Source organism: Pan troglodytes, chromosome 3, assembly GCF_028858775.2.
Source record: "Pan troglodytes isolate AG18354 chromosome 3, NHGRI_mPanTro3-v2.0_pri, whole genome shotgun sequence".
In the NCBI taxonomy this organism is placed as follows: domain Eukaryota; kingdom Metazoa; phylum Chordata; class Mammalia; order Primates; family Hominidae; genus Pan; species Pan troglodytes.
Genome location: NC_072401.2, coordinates 38,983,685 through 39,003,044, shown reverse-complemented (window position 1 = coordinate 39,003,044; position 19,360 = coordinate 38,983,685). Strand labels below are relative to the sequence as shown.

The window sequence follows — 19,360 nt, the reverse complement described above, 5'->3', positions numbered from 1 at the left end:
AAAGATAAACACCTTGCCAACTTGTTAAGTCTCAAGATGGCAAATGATTTTTATTCTAAATTGATGTGATTATTGAAGTTATTTTTTTTCAGCTTTATTGACCATTTGGATTTCTTCTTTTGAGAAATGCCTACTTAGGGCTTGACAGCCTCCACCACTTCTTATTGTTTTCTAAGCACTTTTCACATATGAAGAATATTAGCTTGTTTTCACTCAGATTTCTCCTCATTAGGAAATGAGCCTATTGTAAAGGAAATGTCCACCTTGATCCTGTCCTGTCTTTTTCTTCTGTTGTTCTCTGCTTGCCATCCCTTCTATTTTCTTCTGTGTTCTGTATAGTCCACTTCTAACACTAATCTACATCAAGCCAACTGCTTCTTCACAGGACGAAATATTCAGTCTGCTCAATGTTCAAATGTGTCTCCTCAGTTACAGAAACACTGTCCTGCTACTAGACACACTTTCAGAAATCGACTTCAGGCACTCATTAGCCAAATTTGGTTTAAGTGCTCAGTGCTTTGGTTAGAGGTAAGGTCTTCATAGATCACCCTGGTTTGAGTGGCAAAGTGAACAAGTTCTAGAGTGAGTTCCAGCTGAAGAAGCTGCAGGAATCCCGGGTTCTGGATTACTTCTTGTATTTCAGTGTTAAAAACCCCCATCCCCACCTCCCTGATAGCAATCCTATAATTTGTTGTGTTGGTGCTCTACGGGTTATACTAAGATATCTTCATATACAATTATGGAAGTGATACTATGTCGTTCTTGTGCTTCGTTGATTCATTGAAGAAAGCCTGTTTTGACTCTCATGACAACACATGAATTTCATCAATAACTCGACATAAGGCCTTGACTTCAAAATTATATTTTCCTCCATCACAGGGTGTATTGTAATCTGCAAACACAATTTGATACCAAGCTGCTCAAATCAATGGTGCTACTACCCTCTTATGTATTCCAGCAAGAACTAACCGCAACAGCCAGTGAAAAATAGATGATTTCATAATGAGGGATGAAAACGCTTTTGTGTCTTGGGATCTATTATTAACCAGTTCCCAGCCTAGCAGCTGTACGGATGAACATGGTTCTAAGAATTGTTGTCCAGTGCCTCACAGTGGACCATAAACAAAAGATGTGAGATCTCCTGCTTACATCAATGAGGTCAGATCATTTAGCAGCCCTGACTCAACGGCTGGTCACCCTGTGGCAGCCTCCCACCTCCTCACCCCCAGCTTTTTACACTGAATTCACTCTTCCAGACTCATCTATCCCACTAGAGAGTATCTTGATGCAAATGCTTCTAAATTAAAGCATTCACATTCTCAGGTGTATAAGGAAGGAGCCATGGTTTTGAGACTCAAGCAGGCTGCAAACTAACGCAGCCATGGGGCAAGAGTGATCATTTGTAAAATGCAGAGCATGGCTCCCTATCTGCTTCTCAAGGATTTAGGTCTATCAAGTGAGATTAAAACACACACACACACACACACACACACACACACACACACACTGCTTTTGCCCTCATTTATATCCATATGCACATAAAATCTGGATGTATATTCTGCACACACAACACTAAATGTGTTGGTTCCAACTTCCGGAGCAAAAATGTCTGGTGTTTGCCTCTTTGCTAACATACACTAGCCTTAGAGGTCTATCCCCCACCCTTAAATAAAACTCAGACTAGATTCAGTTTCAAAGTTAACAGCTGCCTACATCCTGTATGAGGTCTCATATAAGGCCTTGTCACTTCACAACTGTACCACTGCAACAACAGCTTCTGAGCGAGGCCAGCATCTCCACACTTCATGTCATCCTGCACTCTTTACGACCACTAATTGCAGCACAGCAGAATAAATTAAGATGATGGGCTCTGGAGTTCCTTTTCGTTCAAATTCTAAGTCTACCATTTAGCTCACATAGCTTTCAATGAGTTTGTCTAATGGCCACAGCAACGACTACTGAATCCTTTTAGAAATGAATTACACATTAATGTGCTACATCTTTTTATCATTAAGACATTATTTAAATCACTATTGTTCTTTAATTTTTTGTTTTATCTAAGTTTAAGGAAATGCAAGACTTGTAATCCTAAGAGAAACATAGTCTAGTATAAAATGCTGGCACTGACTGGGCGTGGTGGCTCATGCCTGTAATTCCAGCACTTTGGGAGGCCGAGGCAGGTGGATCATTGAGGATAGGAGATTGAGACCAGCCTTGCCGACGTGGTGAAACCCCGTTTCTACTAAACATACAACAAATTAGCCAGGTGTGGTGGCGCACGCCTGCAATCCCAGCTATTCGGGAGGCTGAGGCAGTATAATCGCTTGAACCCAGCAGGCGGAGGTTGCAGTGAGCCCAAATAGCGCCACTGCACTCCAGCTTGGGCAACAAAAGCGAAACTCTGGTCTCAAAACAAACAAACAAACAAACAAACAAACAAACACACTGGCACTAACAAAATCTGATTTGCTTTTACTAAAAAATAATTACAAGAGTATGTTTATTTGCCCAGAAATGTACCTCAAAGTAATCCAAATGTTGATGAAGGGATGTTCTCATTACAGAAGTATTTAAGTTAATAAACAAAGAAGGAATGATAGGATTAGAATACCTATTTTTGAAATTCCTAACTAAATAATGCATCCCTGGACATTAAAAAAAAGTCCGTGCAAAATTCAAATATCACAAAGAATAGAATCAAACTCACTATTTCACATGTCTACAAGCACTTTGTTTCCAATTTGGTAGCTTCTCATAATAGCTTTTAAATGATGATGCTTTTAGTGATAGTCACAGGATATAAAACAAGAAGATAAAGGACATGCAAAGAAAATGTCTGGAACCACACACCCGAAACTGTTAACAGGAGCTTCTTGGGAGTGGCGGTGGGTGGGACAGCTTTCTACACATCTGTGTTCTATTTTTAAAGTTTATTATTTAGATGTATTTTTATTTTGAGATGGAGTCCCACTCTGTCACCCAGGCTGGAGTGCAGTGGAACGATCTCGGCTCACTGCAACCTCTGCCTCCTGGGTTCAAGCGATTCTTCTGCCTCAGCCTCCCGAGTAGCTGGGATTACAGGCATGCACCACCACTCCTGGCTTAGTTTTATACTTTTAGTAGAGACGGGGTTTCACCATGTTGGCTAGGCTGGTCTCGAACTCCTGACCTCAAGTGATCTGCCTGCCTCAGCCTCCCAAAGTGCTGGGATTACAGGTGTAAGCCACTACACCCGGCCAAGTTTATTATTTCCATAATCAAAACTTTTAACAAAGACAAGATAGGGAAGCCAAGCTAGGAAGGAACTAAATTTAGAAACAGAATCAAACACATGAACAGAAATGAGGCTTCTGTTTATGTATTTGCAAAAAATTTCTATACTTTGCACCCATATCTCTGACTACAGGGACCACTTTTGTCATTGGCACTGATTTGTTTACAGGTTCTGATCTACAATCATAAAAGAGTGACTGTACAGTCTTCAAAGTGCCTTCCACATAACTGAGAAGTAACTTAAGCCCTGGAAGAATTAGGGTCCCTAAACTTGGCAGTCTTTGGTACCCATGGGCGGCTCAGTGCACTGGGGTTATTACCATTCTGAAAGAATGCTAAGTAAACCACAAATGCTTAGAAAATCTATCATACAGTACTGACGGCAATCTGAAGCAGAACCAGTAGGTGGCGCACTAAAACAGGCATTAGAGACCAGGACACCGGCAGTAAATCAATTCAGTTGGCCAACCTCGGGGTCTTTAAACCTAGTGGGTTTTAACCAGGCTCAGGAATTCTATTAATCATTTTATGTGGGTATCACAGAGAAGAGGAGGCTCTAAATGTGGTTCTATTTTTTTCTGACGACTATTTTCCAATCATAAACACATTTACATCTTCATTATATTTAACTAGCTTAGCTAGCTTTAGAAATACATTAGCTAGTCTTAGAAATACATTCTAATGCTAAACTAAGCAATACCAGGATAACAAAACTGCATCCAAAAGGGGGGGGGGGAGGGCAAAATTGTTTTTATGAAAAATTCTAAGTTATTGAGGTGCTTAAAAGCAAAAATATACAGGAACATCACCACCGCCAAAATAATTTTCCATAACTGGAGCAAATGCCATCTTCCCCAGCTGTGTTATTCTGCAGAGAAAGGCCAATAAAAATGAATGGTCCTCAAAAAGGAGAAACAGATTTCCCTTCATGCTCTTTCCACCTACACTTCTGACTTTTCAGATGTTAAAATAAGGGTCAAATTTCTGTCAAAATGCAAGACTGCGTGATTATAGATTAAAAGGGTTGGTGAATCATTGACATGAAGTTTCAGAAGTAATGCAGTCCTGCTTTGGAGCCCTATCCAGTGGTGTCTGAGGCCTATGCACAATGGCTTTATGGGGTGGGGGGCGGGGCTGCAGGTGAGCTGCAGGGCTTAGAAACACACACACAGTCCTTCATGGAAGACGAGGTTAGGGGGTTACTAAACCTCCTCTGAAAGCAGCTTGCCTGGAGGCTAGAGCATGATTTATTACAGAAACGACCTTACAGACAACTGCCTGCCCCTTCCTGAGGGAGGAGGAAGGTGGAAAGAGAATGTGTACCTATCAGGAGCAGTTTCTTTCCTGTTTCTTGGGGTTAGAGCAAGACCTGCCTCTGACGTTCTCCCTTCTCATCTCCCTATTTCTTCCTTTCTCCATGCCCTCATTTCTTCCCACAGATCCTCAAAGGGTGCCTGCATTATCTTCCCCAACCCAGGACTGACCCCGAGGCTCCAAATCACCTGCCTTCCTCCAAGCAAACTTCCGTCTCCCAGCTGACCTCGGCTAGGCATACGGAGCAATACACTAACACACCATCGCTAAGCCTCCCTTTCAACTCTTCTAAGTTTTTGGATTTTTAAAAGAGAAAACATGTTATCTTCCCCCACCCTTACTCCCCAAAGGAACTTAAGGCAAAAAAAGAAAAAAAAAAAAAAGGCTGTGTGTGCATGTGTGTAATTCTTGGCTAGGAAAACTGGGCAGGCAAGCAACATCCCTGTAGCTAAACTTCCTTTCCAGAGAAACTTTTCTCTCTTCGTTTCTTTACCCAAATTCTTCAAAATCCCCCAATGGCTCAAGTATTATTTAAGGACAGTTGCCCTAGCCAGAAATACAGGGGACAGGCAACAGATGTCAGCAGGCATTTTTAAGCTGGAGGCTCCCTGAAACAAAGCTAAGCACTGGCACCTACCTGGAATTTCCTACCTAGACATTCTTGGAAATTTTCATGCCACTCTGTGATTTTCACCTGTCTTACTCTTCTATGACTGGTTTGAAAAGGAGAAAAATTCCATGGGGTGTTTCTAAATCTTTGCCCCTCATGAATTAGTTATTTTGCATTAATGTGTATTATAAATGGGAAAGAAGTTAATTATTTCGTTTCAGATGAAATATAATGATCCAGTGAGCAAACAACCCACCCTCTCTCCTCTCTCTGCTAACAAGCCACCCAATTTTACTTTCCTGCCTCCACCCATCTGCTCCACCCTATGGAGAGTTGCCAAGGCAAGTCCAACTTGTCCAAACAGGACATGGCTTCAGATAAGATTCTGCCCACACCCTGTACTTCGGAAAGACCAAGTGAAGCAATTGATTTTGCATGTCAATAAGGACAGGTGCAAAGGTAACAACCAAGCAGAAGCCTGACAAGTTTCCAAACTGAGGCCTAGCAAAGCAGGGCTGGGGGCAGGGACACCCACACCCATGCTACCCTCTAAGTTCAAGGCCATCTGGCTAGTGGCATTCCACACCCTTCTTACAGAAACTGCAGCAAACTCGAATCATTTTCCCTACTAGGGTTACACACTTGTTTATGCTCTCTGACAATTTTGTGTTTTAGTTTTAAGGGCAGGCAACCCAAGATAAATTGAAAAATACCCATAATGTCTAATCCTGCTGTGTACATATCTCACAAGGCCTCGCCTAAGCCCTCACAATTCTCCTCTGTCAAGTGTTATATAATCAAATCCAGAAGGGCTGCGTGAGGCCACACTGCCTCTCATCTGCCTCTGCTCAGTGCCCTCCCTATCACTGGAGACCCACCCAACTCCACCCTAAGGAGCCTCCACCCATAGGGCCCCACCCTGCAGGGAGTGGGAGGTTGGGAGGGACCAGTTGGCGCTGGGCAGCAGCCAGTTCCTGGAAATTCCGGCCTGAACAGGGATGGTTAGAATCTTAAAAATAACCAGAAGGAACCGTAGGGCTGTGATCATTCCTCTGCTCCTGAGGATTCTCCACTGAAGTTCCTCCCAGAGAGCCACTGAAACTTTGGATACAAAACCATGAGCGAAGCCTACCCTCTCCCTTTAAAAATAAGCAGAAAAGAAAGAGAAAAGCATTTTGAACCACTGCTATCAACGTGGCCCAAACCAACCCTACCCCTCCTTGTTCCTGCCTCTAAGGCTGCCCCCTCCCCGCCTCCCACTGGCCTTATTTTCTGGTCCTTCACCATGGAAACCTAGAGGCCATCTCTGAAGCCTTCCTCACCTCCTTTGCTCTCCCCTCCTGCCTTGGGGGCCAGGCCCTCAGCGCCTCCCACCTGCGTTGCTGCAGCTTTTCCGCCACTGGTCTCCCTCAGCCTCTCCAGTCCAGCCCTCGCCCCTTGCCACCCACGTTTTTCACAGATCTCTTCTCATCCCATCCTTCTCCAGCTCACAAGCTTCCCTCCCGTGCACTCCCCGGGTCTGACAGTGGGCTCAGGCACCCATGCTTGGCACCCCGTTCCCCACCAGCTGCCCCCCGCTCCAACAAGTGCCCTTCATGCCGGCTGCCCTGCCCACCCCCAGGCCTTTGTTCATTTTTGGCCCTGATGCTGGGCAACCGGCAATGGAATGCCCCCTCCCCTTCCGGCTTATCTAAATCCCCCTAATTCTTCAAAGACCAGCTCAAGGCCCTCCCCACTCTGTGCAGCCAGCTGATTGCTCCCTGGGGGATCCAAGGCCGCCTCTTCTTACCTAGATAGTCTAGGCCTTTTAGCTTTCCCAGTGGTGCGTCCCACACCGCCACCAGTACTGGGAAGGACAGACAGGCAGGCCTCAGCCTTCCTGAGAGGGCTCCCTCCCCACTCCCCACAGGAGATCGGGCTTGTTCCCTGAATGAAGTTTTTATGTCAAGCCTAAGGAGCTAACATAAGAGCACTTAGCTCATGGTAGGAGTTCCACAATCATCTCCCTTTCCCTCTGAATGCACTTGAAATCTCCCTTAAACAAGTAATAGGGATGAAGGGCCTAACTCTAAGGGAGACCTAGTAAACCAAACTTCCTAAGGAAAAGTTATTGCCCCTAACCTTAGCCTGGCCCATCATGTGTACTCCAGAGACCTTATTAGTACCATCTTCAAATAATTTATTATTATCCACTCAGTGAGGTCTTCTAAACAAGTCTAGTGTCGAGGTCTCTACTGTAGTTTAAAATCTAAAATAGAAAAAAGAAAGCGAGAAAGGGAGGAGAGGAGGCAGGTGGGGGGGAACTGCATGGGGAAGGGGTGTGCGCACAAACACAGGTTTTTGAAAAGGGATCAAGGAAGGCAAGGGGCTAAGTGATGTCACAGGTTTCCTGCCAATCACCACCACCTTCGTGATTGGTAATCCCCAGGCGCTGTTTAATGTCAACGAGGTGGTTACTACCTTCCCATTTTACTGAAAAGAACACTGAAACAGAGAGGTCAAGTAACCTGCCTAACATCACACAGCTGCTAACTCGTAGAGCCAGAACTTGAACCCAAGGTAGTCTGACTTAAGACTGGTGGCCTTGGCACACCACTCTTCCACCTCCCCAGGCAGAGGACAACATTACACCACCAACAGTAAGTACATGATAGTGATTTCTGTGAACAGGTTGGTCCCCGGAGAAGACAGAACGTGGGGACAGTCTGTTTACATCAGTGACAGTTTCCACTCCTTCCAACTGGCCCCTGCTGCCCACCCTGTCTCAGTACGCACACTTGGATGCAAGATCAAAAGACACATTCTGAAGGCCCCAAATTAGGCAATTATTCTTCCTAGCCAGTGCACCTGCATTGTCGATATAACTGCTGAGAAAAATTGGCAGCTTGACCCAAGTAAATACGGAAATCCTCATAATAACTGTACAAAGGTGGAAGGGTCAGGTCCTCATCCCCATTTTAGAAATGAGGAAATGGAGGAACAGAGGTGAAATGACTCGCCCAATTTCACAGAGCTGGTTGGAGCTGCAGCCAGGAACAGAAGCGTGTCTGCCTGCAGACCCGGGCACTTTCTGTTCTGCTTCAGAGCCTGTGCTGTGGGACCGACTTTTAGGTAAAATTGCCTAATGCTGGGGTCTTTCCCCAGTAGGGAGGGTGTGGGTGTGCACAGCCACACTGGCCCATGGGAAGCAGTGCCAGGGGGAGGTTCCAGCAGGCAATTAAGATTTCAAAATGCCTTTTCAGGTTAGATCACTGTAGATCTACTCCATCCTATGGCATAACTCAGAGTAATGATTGCACATAATTTGAGATTAGCTCTAATAAGTAGGTACTCAATAAATACTTGTGAGATGAATAAATGAATGGATGTCAAACTATACTTCTCACATGCTAGGATAAATTAAGGGCAAGGGCCCTGGAATGATGGTACACCAGGTGTCCTACATGGAAACTCTGTCCAGCGGCTGGTGAAGCCAGCCTGAAACCTCATCTTCTAAAATGCAAAGTAAATGTGAAAACTTTGGGAGCCTGGGAGAGAAAAACTCCCTGGTTTGGAAACTCAGCGGAACAGGAACTCGATCTTACAAATGAAAGAGGCTTTGGAGTGTGAAGCTTTGGAAGGTACCAGGGATGCAAAGTACAGGAACAGATAAAGGAGTGGATTTCAGTGATTACACTTAAATAACAGTGGTAGTAGAAAGAACAGCATATAGGCCAGAGGAGAAAAAACCCCACACTTGATTTGCAGGTCGCTCTCCAGGGCAGAATCCGCTGACCTCAATACTCATTTGATCTCTTATGTCCAGATTTGGCCAAACTCCACTGATTTGGGTTGAGACTAGCTCTGGGCCATCCCTGGCAGGATCCACAAGCCTTCCAGAGACTGGCAACCATCTTGAGGATGTCCCAGACTAAGCAGGGCAATTCTGGGTCCTCCTGCAAAGGGTCTGCCTCAGGGAGCGCCCCCTTACAGGAAACAGGGTAAGTAAGAGCCAGACCCAGGGGTTACATGAAATGCATGGGCTAGAGGGCCACTTAACTTGCTCTCTTCTGTCTCCAGCCCTTCTAAATAATTAGATGGAGAAATGATAATGAATTCAGCCTGCCGACACAATGGAGTGAGTTTCAAAAACCTCCAGGAGCCTGTTTTGCTAAAGAAAGAATTTTACTACAAACTCTCTGGCCAACGGATACAAAATGCACAGATCATTTTTTTATTTTCTTACTGTTCCAGAGAATATGGTCACATTACAGAATTAGGACAAGGCCAGTTAAGAGGACATCTTTTTTTTTTTTTTTTTTTTTTTTTTTTTTTTTTGAGACAGAGTCTCACTCTTGTTGCCCAGGCTGCAGTGCAGTGGCACAATCTCGGCTCACTGCAACCTCCACCTCCCAGGTTCAAGTGATTCTCCTGCCTCAGCCTCCTGAGTAGCTGGGATTACAGGCGCCCACCACCACGCCCGGATAATTTTTGTACTTTTAGTAAAGATGGGGTTTTGCCATGTTGGCTAGGCTGGTCTCGAACTCCTGACCTCAGGTGATCCACCCACTTCGGCCTCCCAAAGTGCTGAAATTACAGGTGTGAGCCACCGCGCCCGGCCGAGGACACTATTTTTTTGCTTTGGAAGAAATGAATCCTAGTTCTGGTTCAGAAACTGTCAACAGCATTGTGCCTCTTCTATGACTACTAAATTTCAAGCAAAGAGAGCTGAGTTGGGGGGAAAAGCAGGGCTATCCCCGCCTTCAGACAATGCTGTCCCTTATCAGGGCAGACTGCTGTCTGGTTTCCTGTCTCCAGCTCGGGCATGACTGCTTAAGATGAGAAACATGGTCTAAGAAAGGAACAGAGTGGTCTTGAAAATGAGAATGCTAGCGACCACCATAACCCTCTTCCAACTCACTCCCAAGAGGAATTCTGACTAGAACATCACATACTAGCAAACTAGATATCAATTGTTTTAAGATTCTAGGGATTTGTTTTTTTAAAAAGCTAGAACCAATGATAAATGATGCACTTCAGAAAGAATCCAAGTTCCAGAATAACGTAATTGTAATTCCTAGTACCTTAAAGAATGAGGTTGTGTGTATTTTATTTTTCTTAAACTCAACTGGGTGTGAAAACAGAGAACAAGAAATGCTGCCTAAGAAATCTGTCGTTTTATAGCAAAAATGTTGATTTGAAAATATTAAGAAGGCAAGTATCTCAAGGGGGGATGGAGACACAATGAAATTAAATTAGGAATCATGATTTATATGGTTAAGAAATAAAACTCTTGTTCCCATCTTTTTGGTAATCATAGCAACTATAAGATACGATAATTTTCCCCAACTATTCAGCTTAGCATTTAGAAGCTTGCAGAATTTTTTTCTGATAGAATATATTAGACCCTAATTATATCTATTAACCACTTCATCTCCCTGCAAAAGAGAGAAGAAAGAATTTGGGGAAAGCCAAATAAAGACTCTGTTTACCAAACCTAGTTAGATTGTTAACAACTTTGGAACCAAAACAAACAAACAAAAAAACCTGCTTCGATTGGAGTTACTTATGAATTTTAAGCTTAAAAGTCTCTTGTCCTACAGGTCAGCTAAGTATTTCCAGCTGCTTTTCCCAAAGGAGAAAGAACTTATTGGGACTTCTAAAACTCCCAGCTTTTTTCATAGAAGGTTATCAGCAGCCAACTATTTGATACTAATAACTCTCTTAATATCATATTTTATACTTTCCATTTATACATAAAGAATGTGGTGGAATGTGACATTTAAAACGCACCATTATCATCAATTTTGGGGAGAAGAGAGCCTGATTTGCTGCTTCAGCAACTCTTTAAATTAATTCCACGGAGATGCTGTAGATGATTCCTTTTGATTAAAAAAAAAAAAAATCCCCAAGTAAGTTTACAAAAGCACTTTCCAAAACTTTTCTTTTTCAAGCAAATATTTCCTTAAATCTTAGTTTCTCAAGAACCAACAGAAAACTAATATTAAGGCAGGTCTTAAATAGTTATCCTAGAAATTCATTAACCCACAACTGATAGAATATTTAAAAAATAATGAAAAATATTATTGTAAAACAAAAATGAGAAGAGCATTCTTCTTGTTTTCAAAATAGAAGATTAAAATTTTCCAAACAATCTAGCATTACATGAATTTGTTAATGCCAGTTCTCCTTTGAGCTTTTTAATTCTTAAAAACGGGTTGGAAATGAGGTGTAGAATATTGCACAGTGAAATCTTTGTCCTTAAAACATTATCCTGATATTTAAATCTTTGTCCTTAAAAAGAAATAATCCTAGGATTTTCTCCATGTCTTAGGCTTTGCTTCAATGATTTTTCTAAAGATTTCTCCTTCCAAACATAAGCAAGACTTAAACTAAGGCCAGGCTGCCAACATTGCTTAAATTCTCCATCCACGGAAGCCACCTGGAGCAGCCTGGGTTAAACGTGAACGAGGGTGGGCCACATCTTTCAGATAATGCTAGGTCTTCTAAACTGTAAGGTGTTAATCCTGATCCAAAATTGACAGCTTCAGGGCAAAATGCCTATCTTAAAACAAACGCCCTAACCACTTCAACACAAGAATTACAAACAAATACAAACAAAACTCCTTTAGGTTTCTTTGCCAAGATGGACCCACATTTCCCCAAATCACAATCTAGCAATAAAAAATTTAAAAAGGTAAAAGCATTTATTCACCCAGACAAATGCAGTGGAGCAAAGGGTGTACGTAAAAAGGTTAACTGACTTCTCATTATGACATAACACAGGCGTCTTAAGCAATATCAAGTGTGTAGAGACATGATAACTCCATGGGTGGGGATACGGAGTTTAGGGGCAGGGACCTCAGCCTGGTCTGGGCTACTGATCTACCAGAAAACAGCCTGAAACAGGAAAGAGCACACATATGCCACTTGGAATGTATGACGCAAACCCCAGCCTTGAAACAAAGAACAGGAAACAGCTCTGCTGGCTGTGCTGGAGAGAAAGCACAGAGAAACATTTAGCCGGCCCTCCCTGACCCTATATTCATGAGCAGCTGGAGTTTTTTAAGACAACAACAGGGGGGTGGAGGTGTTTGTTCTATGGGTGTGAATAATAACACCAGCTTTATACAGGGGACCTGCCCTATTTACAAATAAGAGCTGCCACATACAGTAAACATCATAAGTGAAATGTGATTTTATCATATTCAAGCAGCAGAGACCTTCCTAATGAACACTAGCCTCCCTCCTGATTTCTTTTGTCCCTTTCTGCCCCATTCCAATGGCTAGTCCCTAGCTCTGATCAAATTCCGAGTTAGGGTAATGATTATGGTTCAGCCTCAGTGCATCAAGAGGAAAAAAGATAGAGCACTGCTGTTAGGAATTCAGATTACAATTGGGGTACCCCACAGAACCAAAATTGGAGCAATTGTAAGCCTCCTTTAGTCACAGAACTAAATTCCAAGACAGACTGTGGGACATCTACAGTAACCCAAAATTTTCACTGTCTTTTTCAAATGCAGTTATACACATTTTTGCAGAGCTGCTCATCTGTTCAACATATACACACGTTTACAGAAATTCGCCTTTTAAGAATGTGATTCTGTTCCTGACATTTATCTAAAAATTATTATACAATCTGTACACCAGAGTACTAATTTCTAGAAGTCATTCTAAAATGTCTATTTTCCCTTTGGGTTATTTTTAAGATAGTAAAATCCATTCACAGTTCCTTTCCCATTATTTCTCTTTACTTTGTTAGCCAGGACTGTTTAACTCAAGCTTACGTTATCAGAGATTTAAGAATGTGGTGTGTGCAGACTAAGTACAGGTAAGGAAAAAAAAAAAGAAAAAAAAAAGGAAAAAAAAGAGCATCACTGTGCCCATAGCAACAAGAAGATTGGGTTTTAATTTAGAAACTTTGCAGTGAATAAAACAATAGCTTTCTGCAAAACTCTGTTGTCGTTTTGTACCTGACAAGGTTTTGTGGTCTAAGCAGTTACTTTTCTTTGTTATTCCCATGTTGAGATTTTTGTACTTGCGTTCTCTTTCATGCAAGCTAAATGTTCTTTACAATGTATCATCATTGAACTTACCGATAGTACATTAGGTTTTTTTCTTCTAATAAATAGTTCTGCAGCAAAGCCCACTGACTGCAGAAATGAAGATACCAGTTTCTCTAGGGAGTTTAATTTAATCGAACATCTAATTTCAGGTCTCTATTAACAGCCTAAGGTCAACTAACATACCTCTTTTCAAACCAGAAGAAATCACTCGTGGACACTTTCCTTAAACACTATTACTAACTCCAAAAAATTTGTAGATATTAATGCTAGCAGATTGTTTTTTCCCCTAAAAGCAAGTCTTCTTCCCTAGGGTGAGGCAGATCATCCAGATGAATTTCTCTTATAAAAATGCTCCTCAAATTCATACAGAAAAGGATAGCACAAAACTGCTGTGTGGAAAAACCTATAATGAACAACTGGCCTATTCCCCACTTGATTTTGCTGGCATATTTCAGGTACTTGTCAGAATACCACTTCATACTTTTTCCCATATACCAGACTCTTGTGAGAATATAATCAATATATTTAAAATGTCTTGGGTGATATTAATGGAAACATAAATTCTGAGTAAGAAATTCAGTGGTTAAGTGTAAAATGTTTATTTTAGTGAAATACAAGAAGGTGAGCAATTTCCAATTTCCGTTTAACTTGACTTATTAAAAATAAGTCTCATTCACATTCTTCTAGTATTATTGTATACTGCTATAAAATTTAAACCAGAAAAGTGCTTCTCCTTGTCAGTGGCTATCTGCCCAAAAAAATGAATATGACAATTCCAGATCTTATCTGCCATCTCTAAGAAAGCCACTTGGAAATGTTAGGTAGGTCCCATGGGTCCTGATCCAGGGATCTGTCCCTGGGTCCCCATCAGGCTCGGCTGCAGGCAGTTGCCTAAGGCGTCCTCCGCCTTCAGCCACGCTGCAATCCTTGCTCCAGGCACTGCGGCAGGTTCTCTCCATGCCCCCAGGAAGACTCTCCAAACCCGGCCAGCTCATTTCTCCTGCCCCGGAGGATCCAGACGCCCTGGCAGCTCCTGGGCTCCAGAACCGAGAATGGGATGCTGCCTCCAATCCCAATTGCCCTAAGTTTCTTTCCAGAGGGCCGGGAGACTGCTCCAAGTTTGCTGTGGCGGGCGAGCGGCCGCGCGCCGTGTCCTGGGAGGGGGGCGGCGGGGGGCGCGGGCGGAGGGCGGGGAGGGGAAGGACGCGGGAGCCTGGGTTGTGGTGGTGGTGGGGGGGCACCGGGAGGGGGAGGAGCAGGAGCGCGCGGCCGCGGCGCTACCTTTCTCCAAACAACGTTGCCACACGCGGAGAGCACGGAGATTTCTGGGGCTTTGGAGGGAATCGTGAGCGGGCGGGAGGAGGCCGGGGACCACACAGGTGAGCCCCCGCCCGCGCCCTGCCCGGGACGGCGGCGGGCGCTGCCAGCCCCGCTCCCCCGCACCCGGGGTCCGCAGGGTGCCTCGCCTCAACCCCTCACTTTTCACCGCGAACCCGTGACCCCCTCCTCCTTGCTTGCTCTCCGCCCCCACCCCGGCTAAGTGAAGCCGCCGCACTTTCCCAAGCCCGCAGGCGCCCCCCCCCAACACCAGCGCTGCACCCCCGACCCATTCCCCGCGGCCCCCTCCAGAAGAAAAAATGAAACCAGACTGGCCGAGGAGGGGGGCGGCAGGGACCAGGGTGCGGAGCAAAGGTGAGGGAGACGGGACTTACTTTGCGAGGCGCGGTGCAGGGCGCCGCCGACGAGAAATAAAGGCCCCGATACGGGCTGCCTGGAGTCCCCCGAGCGCAGCAATGTCAGGGCTCCAGTCCGGGCGGCGTTGGCGGCCGCAGGGGACGGGGACGGGCGCGCGTGCGGCGGGCGCTCTCGCTGCGCTCCGGCTCGGGCCCCGGCTCCGCGCGGCTCCGCTCCTGGCTCCCCTCTGGCTCCTGGCACCAACTCCGGGCAGTCACATGACGCCGGCGCCGCTCGCTCTGCGAGCCTCCCGGGGCTGGCGGGGTAAGTAGAGGCTGGGACCCGGGGTGGGAGGGTCAGGGAGGGGAGAGGGAGCCGCCGCGGCCGCCCGGGCTGGGCGGGTCCCCACCCACTTGGGTGGAGGCAGCCGCCGGAGGGGTCGGCCGAGTCACTCGCGCAAACACGCACCCCGCCCTGCGCCCTTCCCCCGCCACCCCCGCCTCCCGCGCCGCCTCCGCCCCGCCCCGCCCAGTCACCCGGGGACGGCCTGACAGACACTCATTATTCCCCGGAGTCGGGCGCCGCCCCGCCGGCCCAACCTGTCCCACGAGGCGCGGCGCGGCCGTGGGGCTGGGCGTGCGCGGCGCGGCCTCCGCCCCCCGCCCGGCCCCGCGCCCCCGCCCGCGTCCCCTCCCCGCGCCCTCCTCCCCGGAGTCCGCGCCCCGCCAGCCCTCCCGCCCAGCCCCGCCGCCGCGCCGCCGCCCGAGCCCGGGGGGAAGGAAGGGCGGCGCTGCCCGCTCCGGGCGTCACACGGCTGCGGCCCGCTGCGCTGCTTCCAAAACACACAGCCGGGCTCGCGGGCGAGCCGAGGCGGGGGGCGCGGGCGGCCAGGGCCATCGATCAGCCGGCTCCAGCGGGAAGGGCGGCCCCGGGCGCGGCGGGAAGGGCTGGGCCCCGCGGCCGGCGCGGCCCCTCCTCGGCTGAGCGCACTCAGCTCACTGCAAGAGAAAAGCCGAGCCGAGGCGGCCGCGGTGCAGGAGCGAGTGGGCCGGGCGGGTTCGGGAGGGGAAGAGCGGCCGCTGGGGCGCGCCGAGCCTCCCTGGCCCCGAGTCGCCGGGGTCAGGGGACACCCTGTAGGCGCGCTCTTTCTTTGTGCCCTGGGGCGACGGGTCCCCCTGGCCGGCGGCCCAGGCGGCGCCCCCCGCCTCGTGGGACTTTTCTTTGAAGGCCCGGAGACCCTTGGGGCAAACCTCCCACGGGCCAGGCCTGCCGCTGGAGCTAAAAAGCGGCATTTGCGCAGTCGGGCTTGCCTGGAAACTTGGCAAACTTTGGTCGGATCCTCCCCTGCAGAACGAGGGCCTGGCCTGGCGACCCCCTCGTTTCAAGTCGCTTCTAGGGACCGAGCGCCCTAAGCTCAGTGGCCTTCAGGGTGCTGCGAGCGAGCGGGGCGGCACAAAAGCGCGTTCGGTCCAAGCCAGGCCCCTTCGAGGACTTTGTAGATTGGTACCTAAGTTTAATGCCTTTTGAGTTTCTTTTTAAACAGTATTAATGTAATAATTAATGTAATAAAAAGAACAAAGGACGAATTCCTTCGATTGTTTTAAGTTCTGTGTAATGTTTAAAACCGCCCCTGCTTCAGTGTATGGCTTATTATTGCTTCAAGATGTTTTAAAGGCCCTTTAAGTTGACCCATCTCGCTTTGATGCTTCATCCAGACATCGTGCTGCTTAAAACGGAGTGATAATAGTATATTTCGAGCCGCTTCATGTAGCTACACAGTATCGTAAAATTAGTACTCGGTAACCTCAAGTAGTGAAATCGCATATTGTAAATAACGCAAGTCCGGGAAAGGCCACGTGGAGGATACCCAGAACCGACGCCGGCTCATGGGACGTCGTGCTATCCCATAAGCTTCATCTTTAAAATGTAAAGGGTGTGAGTTTTTTTTTTCTTCATAATGAATAAAAGACATTCCAGAAAAAAAAGGAGTTGGATTCGTGTCAATTACTAATTGCCATTTATTGATCACTGACATCATTAAATGTCTGATTGGCTGCCTTAAGGTTTGCATTAGCGGAACACCGTGCTAGGAATGGCTGGTGAAACTGGCTCATAGTAGGTGCTCAAAAAAGTACGTTTTTTTCTCCAGGGACACAGGGACGAGAACTTGAAGCACATAAACCATGTTTTTTACCTTGTTCATGTGGGTGTGGACGCAAAGGGGAAGAGCGAAATAGGCCTGTCGGAGAAAAGTGTGACCCAAGATAAGAAGGGAGTGGTTTTGATATGGAAGGGGCAGGCGGCAAAGGAGAAGAAAAGCCATTTTAAAAAGTTAATTAGTGAACACTGTGTTCGGTGCCCTGTGGGAAGCTGCTCAAATGCAACTTGTCGGAAATGAATCTATCTAGTGCTGGGTAGCTCAGTGAAGGACACCATCATTCTTCAAAGTGCCCAACAGGGTGGGGCGCGGTCGCTCACGCCTGTAATCCCAGCACTTTGGGAGGCCGAGTTGGGTGGATCACTTGAGGCCAGGAGTTCGAGACCAGTGTGGCCAAGTTGGCGAAACATCGTCTCTACGGAAATTACAAAAATTAGGCATGGCGGCGCACGCCTGTAATCCTAGCTATGTAGGGAGGCTGAGACAGGGTAATTGCTTGAATTCAAGAGGTGGAGGTTGTAGTGAGCTGAGATCATGTCACCACTGAACAGAGTGAGACTCTGTCAAAAACAAAACAAAACAAAACAAAACAAAACAAAACAAAAAACCCCAACAGAAGCACCTAAGCCTTTCTTCTCGCTAGCAGGGCATAGCCCATGTTTCACTGAGTCCTGGACCTCCTTGGTCACTACCCACTCTCTGGCCACTATGCTGGCCCAACCTGTTGCCACCATGTCTTGTTGGTCATCCTGTCATCCTGTTTGTAGTATGGGCTGAAGCATGAAAAAGGCATTGGAGCACGGGAGTAAGAGTGCCCTTTCCAAAATGCAAGCCTGATCGTGTCAGTCCCTTCAATGGCTTCCCATAGGATGAAGTCCTAAACTTTCCACCCCTGCTGGCCTGGCCTCTGCCTGTCATTACAGACACTTCTTCCTCTTCTCTCTTCCTACTCTTTTCCAGCAACGCTGAACTTCTTTCCGTTCCTTTCTTCCAACTCTCTCTTCCCACCTCTGGCCCTTTGCACATGCTCATTTTTCTAGGTAGAAAAGCCTTGTCTTCTCAACCTGACCTCTACTCCCATTTCCCTAAATTCTATACATCGTTTCAGTCTTGACTTAAATGACATTTTCTCCAAATATGTATTCTCTCACTGCACCTTTGGACAAGTTGAGGTGCTCTGGTAACATCTAGTGGGGCGTGATGGGAGATGTTTGGGTCATGGGAGTGGATCCTCCTATTTCCTCTCTTGTAACACTTTCCGTTCTTGTAGTTGGCTATTTAATGATCTCTCTGTGGCACTAGACTGGAAACTCTATGAGGGCAGGGACCTTGTCTTTTCAGCAAAAATGTATTCCCAGGGCCCAGATGTTCAATGAATATTTGTCAAAGGAATAAATGTGGTTTATGAGTTGCGAGGAGGGAGGAGTCATTCTGAGCTGAAGAGGTGAGTGGGGGCTATAGGGAGGCAAGTGGCAGTGAACTATACCTCCATCAGTCCAGGGGCTTTGAAATGGTGAAGAGGAGGGAAGAGGGAGTTACCCCCCCGAGTGCGTTTAAGCAACAGAGTGAGATAGTAAAAGCGATGCCTGGGTCTTTTTAAAATTCCTAACACTAGCACAGTGCCTGGAACATGGTCAGGTGTTCAGTAAATCCTACATGACAATCTCAAGTGTGATCTTTGTGGTAGCTGCTTTGCGCTTTTTCCTTGCTGACAGCAGGCCAGTCTGGTTTAGGTGTGGGAAGCCTATCCTCAGTGGAGGATACCCATGCCTGGTCCCAGCAGAGGAACCCTGGTTACTCCCAGCCAATCCCAGTGTCTTTTGCCAGTGACTGGTTGGAGGGTAGGTATGCAACCTAGTTCTAGCAAGTGGGACATGAAGGGAAGTGTGCTGGGGGTTTTTTCCTGATACAAGGAAATCCCCAGACCTGCTTTGGAAGCTGTTAGGTGAGGATGTGATACTTGAAGCTGTGGTAGCCATCTTGTATTCGTGAGAGAAAGCCAACGTTTCCGTTTCCATGTGTATAGTTTTTTTTTCAAGTCATTCTGTTTTCAGCTCAAATGTTACCTCCTCAGGAATGACTTCCTTGACCACACAATTTAAAACATACCCCCCTTCCTCTTTGCTATGGTTCAGATATTTGTCCTTTCCAAATCTCGTGTCAAAATTTGATCCTCAGCGTTGGAGATGGGGCCTGATGGGAGGTGTTCGGGTCATGGGAATGGATCCTTCATGGATAGATGAACACTCTCCCTGAGGATGGGGAATAAGTGAACACTTCCTATGT

At 46.5% G+C, this 19,360-nt stretch overlaps 3 protein-coding genes across 17 annotated transcripts in view; 2 read left to right on the top strand and 1 right to left on the bottom strand.

Annotated features, from left to right (window-relative positions):
- Positions 1–15,395, bottom strand: part of KLF3 (KLF transcription factor 3) — a 36,987-nt gene extending 21,592 nt beyond the window's left edge. The window contains exon 1 of the mRNA XM_016951446.3: positions 14,955–15,395. The gene's annotated coding sequence lies outside the window, so the exon portion shown is untranslated. The remainder of the gene's footprint in view (positions 1–14,954) is intronic.
- Positions 8,342–19,360, top strand: part of LOC134809783 (uncharacterized) — a 76,368-nt gene continuing 65,349 nt past the window's right edge. For all 15 annotated transcript variants that reach the window (XM_063808703.1, XM_063808704.1, XM_063808702.1 and 12 more), the window contains exon 1: positions 8,342–14,621. In XM_063808703.1, the coding sequence (XP_063664773.1) occupies positions 14,200–14,621 (422 nt within the window). In that variant the 5' untranslated portion in view covers positions 8,342–14,199. The remainder of the gene's footprint in view (positions 14,622–19,360) is intronic.
- Positions 14,621–19,360, top strand: part of LOC134809784 (putative uncharacterized protein FLJ13197) — a 29,527-nt gene continuing 24,787 nt past the window's right edge. The window contains exon 1 of the mRNA XM_063808708.1: positions 14,621–15,240. Within this exon, the coding sequence (XP_063664778.1) occupies positions 14,880–15,240 (361 nt within the window). The 5' untranslated portion in view covers positions 14,621–14,879. The remainder of the gene's footprint in view (positions 15,241–19,360) is intronic.